The sequence below is a fragment of the Trichinella spiralis genome (genome assembly GCF_000181795.1).
Source record: "Trichinella spiralis strain ISS 195 chromosome Unknown Scfld4, whole genome shotgun sequence".
In the NCBI taxonomy this organism is placed as follows: Eukaryota; Metazoa; Nematoda; class Enoplea; order Trichinellida; family Trichinellidae; genus Trichinella; species Trichinella spiralis.
Window position 1 is genome coordinate 8,696,931 of NW_003526943.1, and position 24,121 is coordinate 8,721,051.

General features: G+C 31.2%; 6 protein-coding genes across 6 annotated transcripts; 1 reads left to right on the top strand and 5 right to left on the bottom strand.

Annotated features, from left to right (window-relative positions):
- Positions 1 to 1,943: 1,943 nt before the first annotated feature.
- On the bottom strand, positions 1,944 to 3,808 carry Tsp_02115 (conserved hypothetical protein). Its single transcript, XM_003377875.1, has 6 exons — positions 3,797 to 3,808; positions 3,500 to 3,742; positions 2,568 to 2,712; positions 2,365 to 2,501; positions 2,225 to 2,311; positions 1,944 to 2,150 (listed from the first exon to the last, which is right to left on the bottom strand). The coding sequence occupies exons 1-6, from the start codon at positions 3,806 to 3,808 to the stop codon at positions 1,944 to 1,946; spliced, it is 831 nt and encodes a 276-aa protein (XP_003377923.1).
- A 1,710-nt stretch (positions 3,809 to 5,518) lies between these two features.
- Tsp_02114 (putative leucine Rich repeat-containing domain protein) lies at positions 5,519 to 7,286 on the bottom strand. The gene is made up of 2 exons (XM_003377876.1): positions 6,175 to 7,286; positions 5,519 to 5,831 (listed from the first exon to the last, which is right to left on the bottom strand). The coding sequence occupies exons 1-2, from the start codon at positions 7,284 to 7,286 to the stop codon at positions 5,519 to 5,521; spliced, it is 1,425 nt and encodes a 474-aa protein (XP_003377924.1).
- A 2,330-nt stretch (positions 7,287 to 9,616) lies between these two features.
- Positions 9,617 to 11,120, top strand: Tsp_02113 (hypothetical protein). The gene is made up of 2 exons (XM_003377877.1): positions 9,617 to 9,655; positions 11,019 to 11,120. Exons 1-2 carry the CDS (start codon positions 9,617 to 9,619, stop codon positions 11,118 to 11,120), a joined length of 141 nt encoding a protein of 46 aa, XP_003377925.1.
- A 5,719-nt stretch (positions 11,121 to 16,839) lies between these two features.
- Tsp_02112 (hypothetical protein) lies at positions 16,840 to 18,563 on the bottom strand. Its single transcript, XM_003377878.1, has 5 exons — positions 18,528 to 18,563; positions 18,117 to 18,482; positions 17,736 to 18,037; positions 17,217 to 17,630; positions 16,840 to 17,143 (listed from the first exon to the last, which is right to left on the bottom strand). The coding sequence occupies exons 1-5, from the start codon at positions 18,561 to 18,563 to the stop codon at positions 16,840 to 16,842; spliced, it is 1,422 nt and encodes a 473-aa protein (XP_003377926.1).
- Positions 18,564 to 19,348: 785 nt separating this feature from the next.
- Positions 19,349 to 21,165, bottom strand: Tsp_02111 (conserved domain protein). The gene is made up of 4 exons (XM_003377879.1): positions 21,066 to 21,165; positions 20,798 to 20,853; positions 20,208 to 20,255; positions 19,349 to 19,471 (listed from the first exon to the last, which is right to left on the bottom strand). Exons 1-4 carry the CDS (start codon positions 21,163 to 21,165, stop codon positions 19,349 to 19,351), a joined length of 327 nt encoding a protein of 108 aa, XP_003377927.1.
- A 462-nt stretch (positions 21,166 to 21,627) lies between these two features.
- Positions 21,628 to 23,158, bottom strand: Tsp_02110 (conserved hypothetical protein). Its single transcript, XM_003377880.1, has 5 exons — positions 23,095 to 23,158; positions 22,927 to 23,047; positions 22,717 to 22,754; positions 21,958 to 22,043; positions 21,628 to 21,702 (listed from the first exon to the last, which is right to left on the bottom strand). The coding sequence occupies exons 1-5, from the start codon at positions 23,156 to 23,158 to the stop codon at positions 21,628 to 21,630; spliced, it is 384 nt and encodes a 127-aa protein (XP_003377928.1).
- Between the last annotated feature and the right edge of the window lie 963 nt (positions 23,159 to 24,121).

Below are 24,121 nucleotides of genomic sequence, written 5' to 3' on the forward strand. Positions count from 1 at the left end.
TTGGTGGCGTAATCTATGATGTCTGAAGGCGAAGTAGATTTTTTAATTTTTAAATAAGTTATGTACGAGATTATAAGCTGATGTTATCAAAATTTTGATAAAACACAACTTTTTTGAAAGTTGAATTCATTTTAGATAAAAATGAAATTATCTGCAAAAATTTCAAATACTGGAAGCATTGAAAATTTTACACGTAAGTTTATTTTAAGCTTCAACGTTATGTTATGTTATGAATTCAATTTAGTTGATTAAGTGGTAAATAAATTTTGTTTTTTTAATTGAATTAAAAATAGTGTCTTCAGGACTAATTTCCGCCATAAGTAAGCTTAGCAAGGAATGCATCATTCGAATAGTTAAAGACAAACTGTACATAGCGAAGAAGGATTTTGTTCAAGATGCTGGCCAGAAGTTTCTGTGCGATTTGAATTTGGTATGGGAATATTAAAGCAAATAAATTTGAATAAAAAATGTCGTTTCACGTGAATGAAATAAATTTTCAGGAGTCATTTTTCACGGAATTTCGCATGGAAGGTTGGAGTGCTGACAATAATGAAATTTACTTGCAGCTATCGACGGAACTTTTATTGCAAGCGTTGAAAACGGGAACGCTGGCCAAATCGTTAAAAATCCGTCTGACAAAAAAAGTAATACCCTATTTGACGTTGGAAATTAAACTTGTAAGTTATTAAAAAATAATTTTTGCATTTTTTCAACTTTTCAATTATTGTTTCAGCCTACAATTACAGCTTGCAACAGATTAGTGACGCATGATATTCCTGTGACAATTCTTCTTCCGAGACTTTGGCCGGAGAAGTTATTTGAAAATTGGTCGCTCGATGCTGATTTGAAACTTCTGCTTCCACCAGTTCGAACTGTGCACAAAGTGGTCGCCGGAATGAAACATATTAATAATTATATTGTAAGATTTAAATATTGCAGTTCAATCAATTATAAAATACTGTTTTGCGTTGAGAATTTTATTCGTTCAATTTTACATTTAGATGATTGCTGGAAGCAATGGTGGTGAGCTGACGTTGAAAGTAGAAACTGATGAAGTTTCTGTAGCTTCTTGTTTTCCAAGCTTTGTTCAACCGTCCACTCACGTCACAGGTGATTGATTGTACAGCTTAACAAAAAATAATCGGCAATCAAGTAGTTTTTATTTATTAATCAAAATTTTTTTCCCTTTATTCTGTAGATTCTTTTTTTCGTTATTTATATAATAAAAAGAGAATGAAAAGCGTTTAAAAAATTAATACTGCAAAATATTTTTTATTTTAAAAGTTGCTCAACTTTCAGGTCAAGAAAGCAGTACAACGTCGAATATTGATCTCGTACCCGCAAGCCGAGGAGACGGCAGCGTGACATATTCGACCAGAATTGACATCAGATGGTTGTTAGCTTTTCTCTCTAGTCAGCTCTCATCGCAGGGCCACATATCGCTGAGTAATTAATTATTCGTTTCATAAATTGTTACTCCGATAAATTTATTATTTAAATTTTCATTTGTAGGCATCATGGATGGTCAAATGGTATATTTCACGGTGAACTGCGATGATTATCTCTTGCATTATTACATACCAGCCGTTTCTATTTGAATTTGTTGGATAGATTTCTTTTCTTTGACTTTCCAAATAAAGTTGAATTGAATAAAAATAGCATTTTGCTCAGATTTTTCAGAAATCAATAATATACCTATTTGCCAATGTTTATATTTAAAAAAAACGAGAACGAGCGAAAAACAAAACTTCACTATAAAAATTCCTGCTAATGCAGTCAAATTATAAATGTTTATAACTAACCAAAATTTTTCAAAGACAATAATAATCAAATGGCACTACTAATTTTCCTATTCATCTAAAGTATTAACTTGAAACTAATATAGCCAGTAAACCTCGACTGAGAGCGAATTGAATCAATTGAACTATCTATAATAAGAAATTTTAATTTTTTTTGATCGCTTCGCTGAATTCTTTTATGATTGCTGAATATTCCGGAGCGTTGGTAAACACGGTTCCCACGACAACATTCGAGCCAAATTTAGGATGTTTGATCACTTTGCAGCAGACCATATCTTCGACGGTGAAACCCAACAGACTGTAACGTTCATCAGTTTCGAACAATGTTGCATTCGTATACCCAGAATAAAACTACAAACAAGCAAATATTTACAACACGTTTCATTCAAAATGTTACGATTCGTTTGTTCTTTGAAAACACTTACAGGCTTTCCACTGAAAGGATCGATGAAATCCGCCCAATAGCCATGATCTCTGATTATACAAACAATATCTTTTGCCACATTTATAAACTGAAAAATATTAATTGAATAATTAATTCAATTTTCCTTACAAAACAACTCACATCTTCGTTAATGTTTTCCCGCTCTGCTTCTCCCTCTGCACTCCAAACGACCATATCATTTAAAGTTTTCTTCGAAAGACAAAGCGCTGTCATGGTTCTATTCATCACGTCAACAGTTGGAAAAAGATCTCGTAACTCTGAAAAACAAAAAAAACACAATAATATATCCAAAAAATAACAAGGCTTTTCCTTTTATTATATACCTCTCCGGACCAACAACGGGCATGGGACGATCGAAGTATCGAAATTTTTCAGCATCAACTGATATTTGTTGGGTCGTTTCTTCGGCATTGGTGGCGTTCCAGCGAATGCACACATCAAATTATTATCAATAGATGCTGTATATCTCTGTAAATTATAAAACAAAAATAACAGCCAATTCAAACGCACGTTAATGGACGGCATTGACAAACAACACCGAGCTATGTAATCAATTATGAATTGTAATACACTGAACAAATACTCTAGCATAATTCATAATAAAAATTTACATGTCATCTACTAAAGATAGTCAATATTTGAAAACGATCATATTTGGTTGAAAACATCCCTTTTATCGAAACTACTCTCATAATTTAACGTATGAATTCACAGTGTGCCTGAACGCCACGTTCAAAATAACAAAGAAAATTAACCGTACGCTTGTAGTCATTGCCAACTTATTTAATTACAAAATGATTTTTTTTTAACAAAAAGAAAATTAAATTCAACAATAATAGAAATGATAAACATAAACCGTATAATCGAAAAAAATTCAATTTGAAAACAAACAAAATTTGCAATAATAAACAAATATGGACTAAAAGGTAAATAATTATTTCACAGCTTAATTTTTTAATATTTTAATTAATTTTTATAAAACTTCTGTTAATTAATACATATATAATTATTAATAAAATATACATACTAAAATAAATATAAAATTCTGAAAACCTTTGTTTTCCTCCAAACAACTGTCATAAGTTGTCATTAGTGTCAAAGGTTAACATCATCAATCATTTACTTGCTAATTGATAAATTATAAATTTATAAAATGTTTTTTCAACCAATTAACGAAATTTTCAGTGTAATAAATATTTCAAAATTTTTTCATTTTTTAAATTTCATTAATTTAAATTTTAGTTTTCATTCTCACCATGTTTTTTCCACTGCCGTCTATACGACCATAAGCAGGAAAAGTTTGACACCCAACATTCGGAAGTAAGCGAAAATTGGATAAAGTATTCGCTCGTTCAGGTAATTGATTAGCTTGTTGAGAATTCAAATATGGAGCACCCGTTGCCCGAAAAGTTAAAGCAGAAAGCGGCTGCTCCTTCAATACGTTGTTTACTGCAACAACGGCACTTGAGAATACGGATCGATTACCACTTTTTACGTTCTGTAACAAAAAAATTTCAATACAATCAATATAAACATAAAATGAAATTCATACTTGCAACGACATGGCAATTCAAGAAGCAGTACAAGTTCAGAAATTCAAATTATTCTACGGTACTAAAATAGAACTACAGTAATACAAAATAATAAAAGTAAGTGACTTACTAACTGTAATAAAATTTTATAATTTTTTTTGTAATTTTATAAAAAAAATTAAAAACTGAGTATTTTAATAATAATTTTTTAATGTTAAATCCAATAATAATTAATTTTTTTCATCAAATTTTTAATAAAAATAAATTTAGCTTAACAGTTTTCAAATCATTTAAGTAACTCTTAATTTCATTTACTTAAGCTACAATTTAGAATAATAAGCATGTTATATATTTTGACTGATGCTCACTTCATGATTTTATAGTAGAATTATGTTGTTTTTCTAGAAATCTATTTCAAAACAGGTTTATTTGATCGATATTTGATAGATTTGTATTTTTAGAATGTACTGTGATATTTTGCTCGTTTAAAATAGTGTATATTTGGTCTGATTTATTTACTTTCTTCTCCATATGTTGTGACGCGTCAGTAAAGCTATATCTTGAAATTGACACTATGAATCAAAAATTCATGATATTGAAAAGAATGCGCAATACTGATTTATCACAGCATAGCAACATTTAATTAAATCACGCAACTACTATAATTATTAATCAGATCATATTTTGCTTGCAACAACATTATCAGGTGAATAATTAGCTTTTGTAAAATATTCATATAAAGGTTTTCTACCAGTTTTTTGCATTCACTTTGCTATCAGTATTCATCGTTTTTTAATGTATCTCATTTATAACAGTATAACTTTGTATTGTGTACTTCCTCTGTCTGTTTCTAACTCATATACTGAATGAATGTATGTAACGCAGTGGGGGAGTGAACAAGCGATTAAATTTAATTCTTCATTTCAAGGAACGCCTGGACCTACCGGTCATCTTCATTGACAGCTAACGTTACCCCCGAAGCATTACGGCCTTTGAATTCTGGTACTGTTGACGGAAGAAGGCATGTGGTTCGTCGACTGTCAACAGCAAGCCCCTCCTTTCTTTTAGATCTGGTTGCATATTTATGATATTTATTATGATGTACGCTTTTTCTTCACCCAAGACCAGGACCAGCGTTTCGTCAGCAGGATAAAAGACCAGAAATTAGGATTAAAAAGGGAATTTTAAACGTAAAGGGGAGTTGATGTGTTAGGTGCCATCGTGCGTAGCGCTGCCCTGTTCGTGTATTGTCTATTTTACACTGTCATATTATTATTCATTAATGTTTACATCCTGTACGTCTTGTTCTAGACAGATAATGCCTCGTGATCAACAACAACAGAGTACAAAGATGAACGTGGAATATGGCTCGAAGATAAGGCCGGCACTTCACATATACAGTCATTGATTGACATTATTAGAAAAAATATAATAAAATGAATTATGCTTATAAAATGTTAAATTTATTTACAATTATTGTTCTCTGTACAAAAAAAAATAACGAAGCATTGTATCTCTAAAAGATGCAATATAAAAGAATAAAAAATTATAATTATTACGTAATTTAGAATACGTTATATTGCGTAATTTCGCCAATTTTCACATACACATTCATGTAAACGGTACAAATATATTACAAATAAAAACATCATAATCAGTAAAGTTCATGAAATTATCAGTTACTTATTATCTTATAACAGAGTTTATTCTTTAAAATCTTTCAACAAAAATAATTGAAAATATTAAACATCTTCAGGCGGTGGGATTTTATCGCCAAAACTTGGTTGCTCTGAATCATCAGTCATGGCCAAATTGCGATAAGCCCATCCAGGGAGCTTCTGCTTTTCTGACTTAATATAACAACAACAGCATGGAGCATTTTCCACAGTTATGTACCAGTAAGACACTAAAACCCAAGTGGCACAACAAGTAAAAATAAAAAGCACTACACTCAAGAATGGACCATAAGTTGTAGAGAATTTATCCGAATTGCTGAAGTCTTCTTCCTTGAGCATCATAAAAGACTTATTCATCAAATTTTCTGGAGATGCGCAACTGAAAAATAAATATTTATGTAAAGTTGTTCTACATAAATAATGGAAACATTCATCTGTTTATCTATTCAATATTTTTAAAATGCGAATAGTTTATTAGGCATTAATTTTACCACTAGATAATAATCATTACATGACATGTGATAAATTCCAAATTTTACAATACATTCGAATAGCAAAACGTAATGAGCATCAATCAAATATTTATGAGTAAACGAAAATAGAAAAAAAACCAAATTGAAACTAATAATTTTGAATGATAAAAAATTATTTCATAAAGATAACATTTTAATGCTGAATTAAAATATTCACATTTAACATTGTCATCAATGAAACTCACATACCTAACTGGACCTTGGATCTTTGACTTCAAACGGAGCAACCATTTCAAATTTGAATCACATTTAAATGGATTTGCAGCCAGTCGAATAATTGTTACCTTATCCCAAGGCAACAATTTTTCACTGAGCGACATCAGGCTATTATTTGAAAAGTCGATTAACTTGAGCTTCAGTTTGAAATTTGTATCGACACCAAAAGAATACGGATCAAGCAATTTAAACAACGGTGAATCAGTAATAGCAACGGTGTCTAAATGATTCAAAAAGCAAAAAGCGCAACCACCAACCTCTGTCAATTGTGGCATGTGTCGCAATTGTATATTTTCCAAATTTGGATACAACTGAAATGCGTAAGTGCTAATACGCAATATTGGATTTCCACTGAGAACAAGTCGATTAAGCTTGCTTAAATTGTTAAGCTGTGGTACAGTTTCCAGTTGATTGTTGCGCAAAGAAAGAACTTCCAAATGGTTTAAACTTTTAAATGCATCTTTAGGAATGAAACTCAATTTCGTATTTTCCATGCTCAATTCAAGTAAGCTGGATAATCCTTCAAACGATGCATTCGTGATCCTTTTCAACGGGTTGTCATCCAAATACAAATACAACAGAAGATGAAGATTTTCAAATGGAGAATTGTCGATTGCTTCCAATAAATTGTGACTGAGATCAAGATTTCGCAAACTCAAATCAACATTGTCAAAAATAGACGACTCCAATTCAGTTAGCTTATTGTTTGACAATAACAGATCATGCAAATTGATCATTGAAGAAAATACAGCCGGTTCGATTTGGTGAATTAAATTTCGTCTCAAATCAAGGCGCATCAATTGTTTCTCATAATGAGGCATCACCTCACCTTTCCGCAATTTTGTCAGCATATTCTCTTGCATATTCAACTGCTCCACCACAACACCGTTGTCATTTGCAATTTTCAAATTCACTGTTTCCAGCTTTTCACCGTTGCAATTAACAATACCTTCCTGTTCACAAGAACAAGGACCATATTTGGGCACGCAAACTAGCATTTCAGCACTGCTGTTGTTCGGTGATAACTGACATTGCACAACTGCAAACAACGTAACCAATATCGCTTGAAATGTGTACTTTGGCATATTTTGGCAGAATTTCATCACTTTGTGCAGCGGATTTTCAGTTCAGTCTACTTTACGCCTAAAAATGGAATACTTTTCAAACATTTTTAATTAAATAAAAGTTGTTTCCATTATTCCAGATTTATTCGGCTTAAATTAACTATTTTAAGCCTTAATTATTTAGTAGAAGTAAAAGCTCAAATTACAAAGATACACAAACTACAAGCTGTGCACAATTAAACTATTCCAAAGTATGTGAACAAATCAATTAATAATGTAATTATTCGATGGTTATCAGTATTGGACAAAAATTATTCCATTTTAGCGTAACATACCTAAGGTCTCTTCAAAGACTAGCTCTCTTTAATGCTTCTTTTTTATCATTCATATATATTTATATGGCATGATATATTTTAAATTAGTATTTTAAAATTTGTTTAAAATAATTGTTTAATGTTACGAATGTAATCAGCAGACAATACTTTAAAGAATAATTATTTCAGAATGTGGAACACCCAGTTTGAATAACTCCAGTGGAAAAAATTTTTATCAAATGGAAAATTGTGATGTTCTATTTGATATTTTAAGACAATCAATACAAAACTTCTATATTTCACAGTCCAATTAAAATCGTCGTTTGTGCAGTAAAATGAAATCATTTCTATTATGGATAAATTACTGGAAAAATCAGTAATAAAAAAATACAAAAGAAAAAAATACAATGGACAAAATGAATAAACTTACATTACTCATCTATTTCAATTTTGCTGTTTCATGAAAATAAATATTTTCACCAAGTGAGACAGTAAATTTTGAAATTTACTTAAATATGTATTAGGTGAAGTGATCAAGAGAGAGAAATTTTGCAATTGCACTGGAATGCTGCAAAAATTGTTTAAAATAGTGTTCAAAAAGCAAAACATGTGTTTAAAAGTTTGAAAATGTTTTTTTATTTTTTTTCTTCCTCGGTATATTTGACGAGAAATGCAGTTTTAGTTTGGTGCTTAAATTTTTTAAACAATGTTGCCTTATCGCCATCCGTAGACAAACACTTCTCAGTAAAAGCAATTTAATGAAGCATTTTGTATTGATTTTGATGATAAAATTTGACTGATGCTCATACTGGCTTTTCGTTTCAACGATAAAAATCGCAATCATTACAAACTTTAAATGTATTTTTTCTATTTAAAAAACTGTCATTATGAAAGAAAAATGTTAAAATTGATAAAAATCATTAAAGCTGAAATTAAAATTGTACTGAACAAAGTTTTTTGCCAATTTATTCAACTCAAATTGCTACTAAATACAAATTTGTAAAAAAAACAACACGCTTAATTTAAACACTAATGAATAATAAAAATGATTGATATTCAGAATGAGATTTTTAAATTGCAGACTTGAAATACGTGTAAAAAAAATTTAAAATTGACTATCAAAAACAAAATGCTCCATTTAAACATGTGGAAGACGATGTATAAAAAGCACAACCTACTTTTAGCAGCAACATAAGAAGCAAGCAGTCGTCCATTAAAATGGCTTGAAGCAAGTTGAGCATCGTTGTCAGATTTAAAAATTATACATTAAAACAATTTTTAACGTTACCCAAAGAAAATTACGAAATAAACTGAAAAGCAAGCAACAACCACAACGTCACCAAACTATATTGCAAAGTAAACAGGCAATCGATGACTTCGTAAAACAAATGACAAACTGTCATTCATCAATGACGACAGTTTCTTCACTTTGCCATTTTGGCAATGTATCTCTTCAGGGTCAACAGTGTTCACAAAAATCATAGCTTTCATAAAACTGATATGCTTTAAAATTAAAACTGGAAAGTTATAAATTTATAGAAAAAATTATTTTCAAATTAAAATTTTATTCAAAAATTTTCATTTACAAGCAATTTCTAGCTGCTTTTCTTTATTAACAGGCCAAATCTGAAAATGATTAATGAATAAGAGTAGTGGCATTTTGCTGTTACTGTTTCATTTTCTGAAAAGCTTCTTACAATGAAAACATTATCGACTATTCTGATAATTAAATACGCCATTTCTCTTCTAGCAAAATCTCATTTTCTCCAATCAAACACAATAAAAGAAAAATATTATTCTCAAAATATAAAATTACCCCCGTCTTCCTCAAATCCAATTAATTAATGATTAATATTATTAAAATTAAACTTAAAATTTATTCCAATCACTTTTCAACTTCCAACAAAATCAGTTTAAATTTTTACAATCGTATCTATTTTGAAATGACAAAATTACCAAAATCTACATCAATGGTTTTAAACACATTTTGTTCATTTTTCATGAATTCAAATTATCACTTTTCAGCATCTGTTCACCATGCCACTGCTCAAACATTGTTTTCTATTTAAAATAAATGTATAAACATAAATTCATATGTTGCATATTTAAAATTGAATCTCTTTTTTTAAAACACCCTTTGCAACAGCATTTTTTTACTAACATTAAAATAGATATGCATATCATGAAACGAAAATCAGCAGTAAAAAATATAAGAGCTCAGAATAAACAGCTTAGTTTAATTATATTAATTTTATTAAAAATTAAACATCTGCTAAATTTACCTAGCAAAAATAAAGTTTAAAAGCATTTTCTTAAAGCTTTCTAAATAAAGCCATCATGTGTCTATTTATTTGTCAATAAATTATCAAAAAAACAGATACAACGTTAAATTAATAGTACATATTGAATTACTATTTATTTTTTTTAATAAGCTGTATGAAAAATCAATTATTTTCTGTTTCAAATTTGTATGATAATTTCATGTTATTTTGACAAGCTTTGTTATTATTTTTATAATCGATTTATACGCCGTATGAAAATCATATGACATCAATTTCCCGTGTGAATTGCATTCTTTGCCAAGTTGAATTCTTTTTTCTTATCATCTCACAATGTTGCCAACTTTTAGCAATCAATCACCTATTGCTACCATTCTACAAGCATCTTAAATGTAATAAATAATGTTAAATTTCGAACAACAGCCATTACTGAAATGGAACAACGTTTCCCTTTTCAAAATTTTGCAACATGAGAAAGTATAAAATGCATGTTTTAAAATTTAATAATTGAATTTTATATTAAAAAATAATTGAAATTCGATAATATCTGTATTTAAAAATACTTTTTTTTACGAATAAATGCATACAGTTATCTATCTGTACATTCTTGCAGTTATTTTAAGCTTTGCATTCAGCTCAGCTAAATGTCAACTTGACAGCACGACTAGTTTTGCCTTCTTATCAAATGGAATACGTTTAATGAGCTAATTCCAATACATAACTCACATCTTATAACATGAATAAAACAGCTAATTTTAAAATTTGTTGTCTTCTTCAAGCTAACAAACTCACCTTGCAGTAGTAATACAGGATAGATTATTCGTTTCAAGCTTTGATTTTAAAGAATATAACAAAACAAGTAACCAAACAATGCTCGGTCACACGTTAAACGTTGTCAATTCACCAGCTGCTCATGTGAAGCTCAATTTAATACAGCAGTGCAGTTGAAAAAATTTAAACCAGCTTTTATTAAGCGCACAGCGTTTTGAAATTTCCTTCAACACTGCAGTTGAATAATAAAATCATGTGAACAGGATAGACGTGTCAAAATGTGAACAAACATTCCATTTGAAACAGTCACTTCAAAAAGCCGTACATTCATCAGTTAACAAACAAATCAGTGCATTAATATTCTTACCAATATAAAGTGAAATTTACAGACTACAATTGAATGTAAATTTATTGCTCAACTCTACCATTCACAATTAATTTCCATGCAGCATCATCCTGGAAATGTGCATTCATTTGCAATTTTACAGTAATCACATTAAAACTTGCATATTCAAGTATTTTGAACAATATCGTATTGACGTCATTTTGCAAACTTTAATCTTGAATGCATTCTTTGCCGCACTTTTTGCTGGATATATTCTTTTCTATTATTTGAAAAATTTTGTCATAAACATACGTAAAAATAAACAGTTTTATTTTTTGAAAATGTTTCTTCTGAATTAATTGAATTTTGCTTTTATCATTGCTGAGCTGTAAATATACATATAGAAAAAGACACCACTTGCTATAAATAACATACTGAATGATGTATATACGTGTTTCAATTTTATATTGAGAAAAACAGTACGTATATCACAAACAACACAACCACTTTCAATAAATATAAGGGGAAATTACCAGTAAATATGCATTGGAGAATGCTAGTGTTATGACATTAAATAAATGCTGATATCTACTTAAAATTGACCTGAAAATGTTATCAGCATGCACAAAAGTGAAGAAATGAATGACAAGCATTGCTTGAATGACACCTTGTCATTTAACTATTGTAATCTTCGAAAGTTAGATATACTTCGCTGACGCCTGTTAGTCGCGCATTTCAAATTTTATCAAGATTTATCAAAGAGCGGCATCAATTCGTCCAGAAAATAATTTCAGCATAAAATATAAATAATTATTTTTAACCTTTTCTGTTTTTGAAAGAATTTTATTTTTGGAAATTATTTCCGAAAGACGAAAACCAATTATATTGTAAGAATACAAATTTGTAAAGCATATTTTGGACTTCAGATTTCAATTTGCATTCTAAATAGCCTTTTTAAAAGCGTTAGACATAAAATGAAATTGTTTTCCAAGAATTTTTTGAATAAACGTTTCATTGAAAATAGCATCTCTGTTCAGTATTGATTGCTCAATTACTTTTATCTAAACAAATCAAAGTGAAGCAGATAATGTATTTATGTATTTTTATAATGTAATTTTGTAATTTTATTAAATTCCACCTTCCACCAAATTATTTTTAATGAGTTGAATTAATATTACATATGTTAGCAACAGCAACAACTAACTCTAGATTTTAGAGGTGAAGAAACGTTGATCACTGATTAATGAGAAGAATGTATAAGATGTATGGAATTGTACTGTTGCTTACAACTTTGAACTTATTTACTAAATCTCAGTTATCACTGAACAACAGCAGTGCTGAAATGCTAGTTTGCGTGCCCAAATATGGTCCTTGTTCTTGTGAACAGGAAGGTATTGTTAATTGCAACGGTGAAAAGCTAGAAACAGTGAATTTGAAAATTGCAAATGACAACGATGTTGTGGTGGAGCAGCTGAATATGCAAGAGAATATGCTGACAAAATTGCGGAAAGGTGAGGTGATGCCTCATTATGAGAAACAATTGATGCGTCTTGATTTGAGACGAAATTTAATTCATCAAATCGAACCGGCTGTATTTTCTTCAATGATCAATTTGCATGATCTGTTATTGTCAAACAATAAGCTAACTGAATTGGAGTCATCTATTTTTGACAATGTTGATTTGAGTTTGCGAAATCTTGATCTCAGTCACAATTTATTGGAATCAATTGACAATTCTCCATTTGAAAATCTTCATCTTCTGTTGTATTTGTATTTGGATGACAACCCGTTGAAAAGGATCACGGATACATCGTTTGAAGGATTATCCAGCTTACTTGAATTGAGCATGGAAAATACGAAATTGAGTTTCATTCCTAAAGATGCATTTAAAAGTTTAAACCATTTGGAAGTTCTTTCTTTGCGCAACAATCAACTGGAAACTGTACCACAGCTTAACAATTTAAGCAAGCTTAATCGACTTGTTCTCAGTGGAAATCCAATATTGCGTATTAGCACTTACGCATTTCAGTTGTATCCAAATTTGGAAAATATACAATTGCGACACATGCCACAATTGACACTGGTTGAAGATTGCGCTTTTTGCACTTTGAATCATTTGAATACCATTGCTATTACTGATTCGCCGTTGTTGAAATGGATTGATCCATTTGCTTTTGGTTCTAATATAAGTCTCAATTATAACTTGAAGATTGTTGATTTTTCAAATAACAATCTGCAATCTTTAGATAAGGAGTTGCTACCTTGGGAAAATGTCACTGAAATTCAGTTGGCTAATAATTCGTTCAAATGTGACGAGTCACTAAATTGGATAATTGATATTCGCAAAAAATTACACGGAAACATAAAGTAAGTATAAATATACGTATGTTTATTATCATTTATTATTGGCGCATTATTATTTTTTTCTAAAGAAGTGCTTCTAATTTATACATTTACTCTGTTGTTGAAGTTAAATAATTAAATCAATGTTCTAGTTGCAACCAAAAGAATGACTTAAATGGCAACTTTACTATTTTTAAAAAAGACAATTCATGCTGTTCAAAAAACAGTAGAATACTGTTTTCAGTTATATTTTTAATATCAGTTTCCTGTATTATATGGTTCCTCATGTGGTATTGGTTTTTCAACAGAAAAAGTCTATGGAGGTTTTATATGTCTTCCCAGCAAGCTGTACTTTTTTATATGTATAAAAATTTTGCAACTGCTGATGATACAGAAGAACTCATTAACTCAGATCATAATGTTTCATCACGGAACGTTTAATTACACCAAAAAAAATATTTTAAAATTTATCAGATGGCAATTTAACAGCGGTGGAGCATAACTTGGATATGCTTATTTTTACTGAAATTATGGTCGTAATTTTAACAATTAATAAAATGCTCCAGCTATATAAAACATTTTTCAGTTTCTATCACAGAAATATAAACAAAATCATAAATGAATTTAATAAATGAAGCGGCAAAAATTAAATTCTTTTAATTAATTTTCAATTTTTAAGGCATATTAACAGTCATTATTTTTATTGCATCTTTACTTGATTTTTATTAATTGATGCTTTCCTTTGTATTCATTTATAGCTTCTTCTAACTATCTCTCAAACCTGGTATTTTGACAGTTTTGCAATAAAATCTGAAACCTCAATGCAGCATTTTTTAATTTTGTTGAACGTTATTTGATATTATTTAACTAATTATAATTAAATATTTATGAAATTTTGTGATTGAAATCGTTCAGTGTTAAATTGAATAAAATTAAACAATAAGTTTGGAAAACATGAAATGTGCCGTGAACTTTAAGCAGTGTTTGAATTGGCAAAATAAGTTTTAAATTTATTTTGTGAACTTTAATTTGTTTAATTTAAAGAATATACTATTTAAATGAGGTTCCTTTCTAATGGTATGACAAAATTTTTAGCATGGTAGCATAAAGCAGTATGTCGTTTCATCAGCAAGCAAAATTCCTCTCATACGTAACATAAGATTACGTGTAGAGCTAAAAAATAATGATTCATCAAAAGAAAAACAAAATTCGAAATTGTCGTTGCAAAAAGTATTAAACACACATTGCATATGATTTTATTTTAAATCAACAATAAACAACTTGTGACATCTTGGAAGGAAATTCAAAACAAATTTGCATGAATCAATATTAAAAGCTGCAGCTAAATCAGTGACTTATTATTCACGTAAAGCGATGAGAAGCAAATTCTCAGGGCTTGTTTGCAGGGGAACAAACTGAACCAAGCGGACAGAAAATCCGAATCTTTGCAAATAAGCAGCCCGTGCCCAATTGAGCAACACTTTCGCTTTGTGACCAACTTCTTCACGATTTACCGTAAAGCAATTATCACAAGCAGAGTCAACTTCAGAACACGAACTACACTTGATTGTGCACATCTTATCCTCCAAGCTTGCAAAACCGCACGTCGACCAGCTGATAATTCTTCGAAATTCAGCAAACTGATCTGCTTCAAAGTGGAAAAAAGTGAACAACTCTTTGCCACAAAACTGAGACCATTTGCACCGATGATGACAGCACGGAGCCATGATCAGAGCTTTAATTTGCACTGATGCGTCAGACAAACTGTTCACCACTGAAACCAACGCTGCATCAAAAGCAGAACCACAAAGATGCTTACAAATTGCTACAGTATATTTTGTAATTTTCAACTGATCGATACAATTGAGCATAACATGTTCGATGCCACATCGAATTCGAGTAAAGCAATCTCGCCGCTGGCCATCGGCTACAGCTTTATTTTCGTATTTGTAACGCTTGCCGCTTTGTTCGATCAAAACGTACCGGTGTCGAGCATCATCACCTTGTTGGTGGAAAATTGTACTAAGCCAATAGGTCAGCTTGGCTCGACCGGCACCAAACTCCAAAAACGAAACCGACTCGTCGGATTCGAGCAAATTTAACGCATTCAAATGGCCCAAAATGGAAGAAACTTGGTCACGGTCTCTTTTACACTTTTCGCCCGTTGAACCGAACTTTTCCAAACTCATAGCTTCTAATTTTTCATACGGTATGAATTCAACTGGTATATCCAGTTGGAGTTGTTCATAAACTTTTATCACCATTCTTAAAGTGTTAACGCTGACATTAACTTTGCCAAAACATTCAGACTTATCTGACAAATCCAACAAATTTACATCCCTTTTGAACCAGGGTTGGTTTGCATTTTTTGACTGATTGCATCGTTGTAAATGGCCATCCAGATGTTCAACGTGGACCGAATGTGCCGGATCCAGAGGGCAAGGAATGCGAGATTCCGGATTCGATATATAGTTGTGTTCGCCGCAGTACAGTTGACCACTTTTCACCAACATTCGACACCGTCTTTGCTTCCGAGGCACAATGTACTGACATCTGGAAACGTTATCCATTTTCAAAAATTAACGTTTTCAGAAACGACATAAATATCTTCACATCAGTATTGCACTACCTAAGCAAGCACTTATTAAAATCGACCATTTGTAACGCAAAAATACAAACGAACACAAATCACTTTTCAATTTACAAATGCAAAAAATTAAAATTACATTTAAAAAAGCAAAAAACAACATTTTAAAAAAGCTAAATTTTTGAAATTAAAATTTTCTAAACAATTTAAAAAAACAATTCTACCATAACACTCGTTCATAATTTAATAGTCAAATGGAATTACATGTACAATATAAAGGAAAAGCAGGTATAACTACAGTAATTATATAAGCACCCATCCAATTCTAAGCTATTTAACTTTTGAATTAATTTTCACTTGGATCATCAAACGTGTGCTTTTACGATTTTCATCATTACAGTTTTAATTTCTATTTAATTTTCTTCGACTGCACTTTCTGCATTAAAAAGTTAAAATTCGTCAGATGGGCCTTCTGGACTTATAGAGAAATTTTCTTTATCCTTCTTTCACTAAATTAAGATTTTAATCTGTTGAAAGTGATGAAGTGTGAATCCATCTTATGGAAATGCTTTTCACTGGCCTCTGCTAAAAGAGATTTCATTAGCTGACAATTCCTAATACATCGTCAGCTAATAAGTCTTAGTCATGAATGGCAGCATTATTTCAGCTTTTTTTGGTCAAAATATTTCATTTACAATTTCCATACCTTTAGTTGAATTTTAACTATGTATATCGCATTTTATGATGTATCATTATGTATCGTTTTCACATTTAATTTTTGTGACAGTGATGCAAGATAGAAAGAAGTATTCAGACGCTGTAGACGTCTCTCAGGTGTAAATAAGTAAAAATTAATTTTTCAAAATTGTACAAAAAAGCACCATAAATTACAAAAATGTTACATTAAAAGTTTAATATATAAAAAAACATCAAAATGAAACAACGTCAAAAAAAATCACGGATTATAGGGTGAACGATTGGAATTCATACTTTGCCTGCGGTTTCTTGTATTCCTCGCAGGAGCATTCATTAAAGCTAAGTATCTTAATTCTGGCCACACTCCAACCGTTTCAGGTGTTACGGTTTGAAGGGCATCTTCGCTTAAATTTTCCAAATTTTCGTTGTTTTCATCTCTTTCAGCCAAACTACCCACTTCCATTTCTAAACTAGAGGACATACTGCGCAATGCATTTTGAACTGCATTAAACGACATTGCTTCGTTCAATGAACTCGGTTTCGCGTCTTCTACCATTGCCGTACTTAAAATTCAAATGAACAGTCTTTCAAAATATTGAAATAAGACTATTTTAATTATAAATTTAATCAACTTACAACTGATCATAATCGTCAAGCTTGCCCATCATCCATTTAACTTCGCGCATCACTTTTAATAATTCTGGATGAGTCTTGTAAACTGATAACACAGACGTGAGATAAGCTTCTGCGCGTTCGTACTCACTTTTTGTTATATACAAATCAACTAACGTGTAAATGGCTGGCAAATAATACGGAGACATCTTTAATGCACTTTCCAATGAGCATGTTGCTTCACGATGAGACTTCCCATCACTACTATTATCCTGATTGCTATCAATGATCTCCATATGAATGATCACTTTAGCATGAAGAGTGGACGTCGGAGCTGTACTACCGATACGATATATACAAACGGTCGCCGTTTCTTTGGCATCTTCGTAACGTTTCAATTTTATCAAGACGCTAACCATTGTTTCATATACTTCAAATCTAAAATTTATCAAAATATACACAGTCTCTGTGAATTTATATATCTACCTATATATGTATATGCGCATATTGTGATCAGAAAAAGATATATTTCAGTTTTATTACCTGCGTGGATTCATACACAATGCTTTATGCAAATATGGTATCGCTTCTTTCGGTTTGGGCCCCTCCGCCAAAAGTATACCAGCAATCAAATAGCCTTCAAAATGTGGCATATTAACAGTGCCTTGGCCTTTTTTTGCATAGGAGAATCCTTCTTCAATCTGGAACGAATAACGGCAAAAATATGCCAAAGCAGTGTACGTTTGGACTGAAAATTTGAAATGAGTTATCAAATGCCATAATATTGCCTCGGCATCTTTCGTTCGGTTCAGTGACAACAACAGCGCAATGTAACCGTCCAAATCCTACAATATTTGAAAAAAAAAACAGCTAAAAGATATCCATTAAATAAATAAAAATGCATCCAATTAACGTGCAAATTACCTCCGGATTGTATGGGTCAAAGCGAAAACATTTTTGATAATAATCAGCTGCTTCAATCATGAAACCACAAAGTTTACTAACTGCAGCTAGTTGCCGCAAAATTACTGCATTCTCTTTCAATACCTCGGCAACCTTCTTCAAACACATCAAACCATTAAGCAAATTCCTTGAAGTAATTTCAATTTGAGCGTCGAACCAATCATCGAACCAAGATTCACCAAGCAATTCCCTCAGCTTGAGTCCATTTTTCGATGTCCAAGTTTCTATCGTATTTTTCACTTCGTCAGACATTCCGAAATTCAAAACTCGTACCAAAGTATACAAAGCATATGGAAATTCACCTTCAATCGAACAATAATAATCACTCTCAAATTATAAAAATTAATAACAGTCATAATTGTCAATAAATACCCAATATCTCTTTAGAAATGTTAACTGCTTTCTCATTATCACAGACTTTAAAATAGCAATCTGCTAAACAGGCCAACAACTTGAATGATCGATGTTTTGCAATTAAACTTTCCAATAACCCAACTGCTTCATTCATGCAGCCCACATTTATGAAGCTTTTTACAATTCGAAATTCATGCTCTAGATAAGCTTCTGATAAGCCAATAGTTTCCTTCTTTAAAAATGTCTTCGAAATTGTAGCAGCTGCAAAATTATACGAAGTTAAACTCTTGTTTTAACATGCCAAAGGTAGATGCTTTCTTGTTCATCTACTCACACTTGGAATCTAGCTTGCGCAAATCTCGCAGTGCACTTTGATAAACAAACTTTGCTTTTTCATATAAGCCACGTTCAAAAAGTGCTAATGCATAACACTGCATTGCTTCATAATGTTCTCTTTCTCCTAAGATAGTTAAGCACATCGTATCTTTAGTTTCTACGATGGAACCTAAGTAAATAACGTCGTCGTACATCTCATTCAACAGCAATGCCTGCAACGCTTCCACTAACGTTGCTGCCATTGCGCTTAAAATAACAATATAAAAAATGTAAAGCATACTTAATAAACATCAGAAACTGAAATAGATAATCAAATGAATAAATTGCTAACAAATACAACAAAAACAACATTTCAGTTTTTCAATTTTATTTTTTCAATCCATTAGAAATGGTTCACAATTCACTGCTCATGACTTGGCACGCCTGCCTAAAACATAAACAATATTAGTATATACAAATTTAATAAAATATTTCAAAATAAAATTCATACCCATGATTCAAAATTATCGAAGACGACGCGCTTCTCGTTCTGATTCAAGCAATGTTAAAATATCTCCCTCTCGTACTGGCCCTTTCACATTTCGAATGATACAACGCTTCGGATCGCCAATAAATTCTACTCGCACCTAAAACAAATTTTTATAGATAATTCATAAACGACAGCTAAACATTTAATCAGTTTAACAATAAAACAATCAAATTCAACATCGAAACAAAAAAATTAAATTATATGACATAGTAATACTCATGGCATTTTTCACATCAATTAGTTAAATTCTTACCACATATTTGCATTGCCGTTTTGAAAAACATCATTTTGACATCTGAATGCCATTCTTACAGTATGAATAATTATTCGCTATCTTAAAAAGCCAATATTTCAATACAGATGAAATTCAAATTACTTTTCCCCTGAACAAACTTAACTTTTGCATAAAATGAATATTAAAAAACAACAGAAGTACAAAAAGCCTCAATTATTATTATGCCACAACCGCAGTATTAAGAGTTTTGAAGTTTTATTAGATATGGCAAGCATTATTAGAATAGCAAGTATAATCTTCATTGCCTATCCAGTGCTTCTAAGAAAATGTAATACTGTTATTACTCTCTTCAAAATCATTATTATGATCAAATATAATGTTAGCTTGAAAGAAAGAAATCCGTTTTCAACTATTAAAAATAAAAGATATCAAAATAATGGCTAAGAAAACACAAGATGCTAAAATTTCAGAGAAAAATTTACGTATAAGTGAGTGAAACAAAAAATTAACAATATAAGAAAGAAGAGATTAAATAAAACATTATAAGTAAGGATGAATTAAAAATTAATTTTCAATATGTTTTGAAACTGTAACTCACTTGAGTACACTGTCCTTGCGAACCAGTTCGCCCCAAAATTTTCGTCACCTAAATGCAAACACATACGTAAAAACAGATAAAACAATTAACTAATAAATTCACTTTCGCCAGTTGAATCGATTTATCCATAGCACAAACTGAGAAAAAGTTATCCAAAATACAACAACGTGTCTATACAGTAAGATATCGATGCACAAAAGTAAAAATAAAGCATACTGTAATTTGTACTGCTTGTCAATAAATATGAACTAAATTTTTTAGTTTTAAGATTTCATTAAAAAAACACTTAAATGTGTAACAAAATTATTGTTTAATATAATAAAAAGCTAATTTCAATAATCTGATTAGTAATTTTTCTACATATTTCTTCTTCATCAAATAAAATTTTTGCATGAACCATAATACTTCAATACTATTTCCATTAATATTTGTTGCCTATTAGTGTGCGTTATATTGTTAAAAAGCACTTCTAATGAATAGCACAAAATGTAAGTGTAATTACCGAACTTCAGTAAGCAAAGCAGACAGCTGCGTTCCTATGGAAGCGGCACTAGGGCGGCCGCCATTCCCTAGCGCAGGGATAGGCAAACTTTTTCTATCATCGAACCCTTATGGATTCCTTGATGCCTCATCGACCCCCAAGCTCCTAAAAATATTATTAATACTGAATTTTTTTATCATAAGGTATTGCTTTTGCGCTTTTCACCTTTACTAATTCTCGATTAAATTCATTTCACCTTTACGTTCAATTTATCCCATCTTCAGTTAATATATCTGTTGCTATAATGGCCGTATTCATGTGAATAATAATGTTAATAACTTCATGATTAAGTTAAAGGTAGTTGATAATTCTTTAACTATTTCGCATTGTTAATGAGAAGGATGTGTTTGATGAGCGACAGCAAGGGCACTGATATTTGGCTGGAGGTTGGTGAGTTTTTGGCGTAAACGAACGCATTTCCAGATTTAATCTGTTCCTCTGCTTTGTTCCTTTTTTGTGGTGTCCCTTGATAGTTCAGAAAATTATAAATTACTGTTACAAAATATTTCTACACGAAGTAAATTCTTCAAATGGGATTTCAAAGTTTGTATTCGAACCCGGAGTTCATCGACCCCAAAAGGTCGATATCGACCACTTTGACTACCCTTGCCCTAGTGGTTGGCCGAATAATTTTATCGCTTAAGTAACGTTTATTTATTGGTTTCGGCAAGATTTTCAGCAGTTAGTTAAACGATTGCTAAGTGATGAATGAGAATATGATAAGCGCCATAGACAATATTATCGTCAATGTTTGTTCTAAAAAACACAATATATCATTCGAATAATAAAAATTATGTTTAGGTTGATCTCAGGTTGTAAAGTTTTATTTGCAGATCACAAACACACAACGTTCGTGTAGCCACCACCCCCGCTAATATGTTATGTTTCCTCCATCAGTGCCACTGAAAGTAAACTGTATAAATGCTGAGCGGCAGATTCAATTACGCTGAAGAGCTTTATTTTTATTCGTGTGTGTAATTTGTGATATCCACAGATAAAATATATATTAACTTTACTCTGCAATCCAAATCCAATGCAAAGGCAAAGGAAAGAATAAGGTAGTAAAACACATGAAACATGCTACGTTAAAAAACTACCTTTTTTAACTTTTGACATAATACTCAAAAAATAAAAGACAATATTAAGTGTTTTTTTCAAAAAAGAGAACTGAAAACCAAGTGAGCGATTCGTATGTAGACATTTATATACATCCCTAAGTGAAAGATGTCTCATCACTCTCCAGAAACTAGTACATTGATCCCCCCAAATTAACGGATTATGGATACCCCATAATCCTACAACAAAAATTTTCAATACATAAGTATTGGTATTTGTATATTTACCTTGAATTCAGTAAATATTACCAACGATTAGATCGTTTGGACTTCTAGTTCAACTTATAAAATCAAATAAGAAATTGGGTTTTGTTAGGTTATGTTTTTCAAATTATATGAAAAGAAAGTTTCTTTATTTCTTAGCATTATAATTTTTTAGTAACAAAAAATTAATTTTTTTCGCTTTTCTACAAGTGATAAAAGAACACTATCATAATTTACGGTTCTGTATGACCAATTATTACAGTACAACCCTTATGTAATAGCGATGCATAAAATTCTTTTCTCTTTTAAATGAATATTGTGGCACTTCAGTTTACATTCTTTATGAGCTTCTCCAATAATATTTTAATGTTTTGTCGATTCCGGCAAAAATTTTTAATCTTGCATTATTTATTATTTGCAAAAGAAGTTTAACAGCTCTTTTCTTAAGTTTAGCGTCACTTAGCTTAAAATAATGTTCACATAATTCACTTTTAATTATTTTAATTGTATTTTTCTTAACTGATCACTGTTAAATAAGCAAAAAGCAGTTCTGTAACAGAATGCATTATAAAATTTTCCAGCCCATATAAGCATATCTGTACAATATAGGCAAACCAATATAAACAAAGAAGCGGTTTCTTGAACCTACCACTGCAAATTAATGCTTGCGCACACGTTTTACGGTAACTACAGTAAACTATTTTATATAAGAAAATATATGTGAACGAATAAAAATACAAATAAATAAATTTATGTATTTTATTTTGTTCGTATATTTTTTGTTGTTGTTTTTATGTTATAATTGCTCCCATTCAGAGGAAGTTTATGACCCGACTTTATGTGATCCTTCATAAATTACAGAAAAAAATGTGAATGTATGGAAATCTTTGAAGTATCATTGAGGCTGAGTTGCCTAATTTGATTACGCACCACAATTTTTAGAGGAACAGTGGACTCTGTGGAACAGCGCCAAGATGTTGCTGAAATTAATGCTTTATTCTTACGAATGAGCGGTACAGTAATATACTTAGATATCTTGATTGCTGGAAGTGACAGATGAGAGCACTAGGTTGAAACAGTTCTGCGTCCATTGCGAGAAAACACATAATGGTTAAATGAAGAAAGCATCATTTTCCGATGACGCTGTCGAAATTCAAGATTGGTGAAGAAGGGATACACCCGACAGACGAAGCAAAGAAGCACAAAGACTTTTCAAAATAAAATTCCTGGATTTTTCAGATCAAAACAATGATCTGAAAGTGGCACTTCACTGCAGGCATTTTATGGCAGTAGTAAGACTTATTAAGAAATATATTCCTTCGAAAATGGTTAGCAGCTATCAGAGGAATATCAGAAGATGGTATTGTAGGATGGCAAAGTCAGAATTCTGCCTAAACTAAGGAAGGAGGGGTTAGAGGTACGTCAAGCGCGATGTATTCTCAAAACGTAGCTGGAAGTTGCGTTTAATGACAAGCAATGGACTCGTAAGATGGAACAAATTAAAAAGAATTGTAGAATTTGTGAGGAAAATTGAAGAAGCCTTCTGTTAGCATCTATTCATCTTGGATTTGACCTAAAAGACCATATACAAATGTTTAATGTTAATTTCTTGCAGACATTCATGTGAATTCTCAGTTGAAAGCCCTGAAAAAAAGTTGACGATGAATGATAAGCGAAGAGAACGATCCGACTGAGAAAGATGACTGATGTTGATATGGAAACAAAGCCAGCAAAGCAAAAGTTGCTTGCAATGACAACTACGCTTACAGCGATTTTGGGAAGAAGTCATCATTAAATGGATAAGTATGACTTTGAAAATTCCTCGAAGAGCAGTTTAAACTTGGGACTTGTTTCATAAGATCAGATCAGAGACTTGTTTACCACGAGATGTGGTTGCGCAATGGTCAGGATACTTCTTTCCCTCTCCAGACGGCTCTACCAACCCCCAGCTGCCGTGCCAACTGAATCAGCTTGATGCTTCTTTTAAAGTACAGTTACAGTTGCAAACACAGGAATGGTATGCAGGACAAGAGTGAAAGAATGGTGAACCCCGA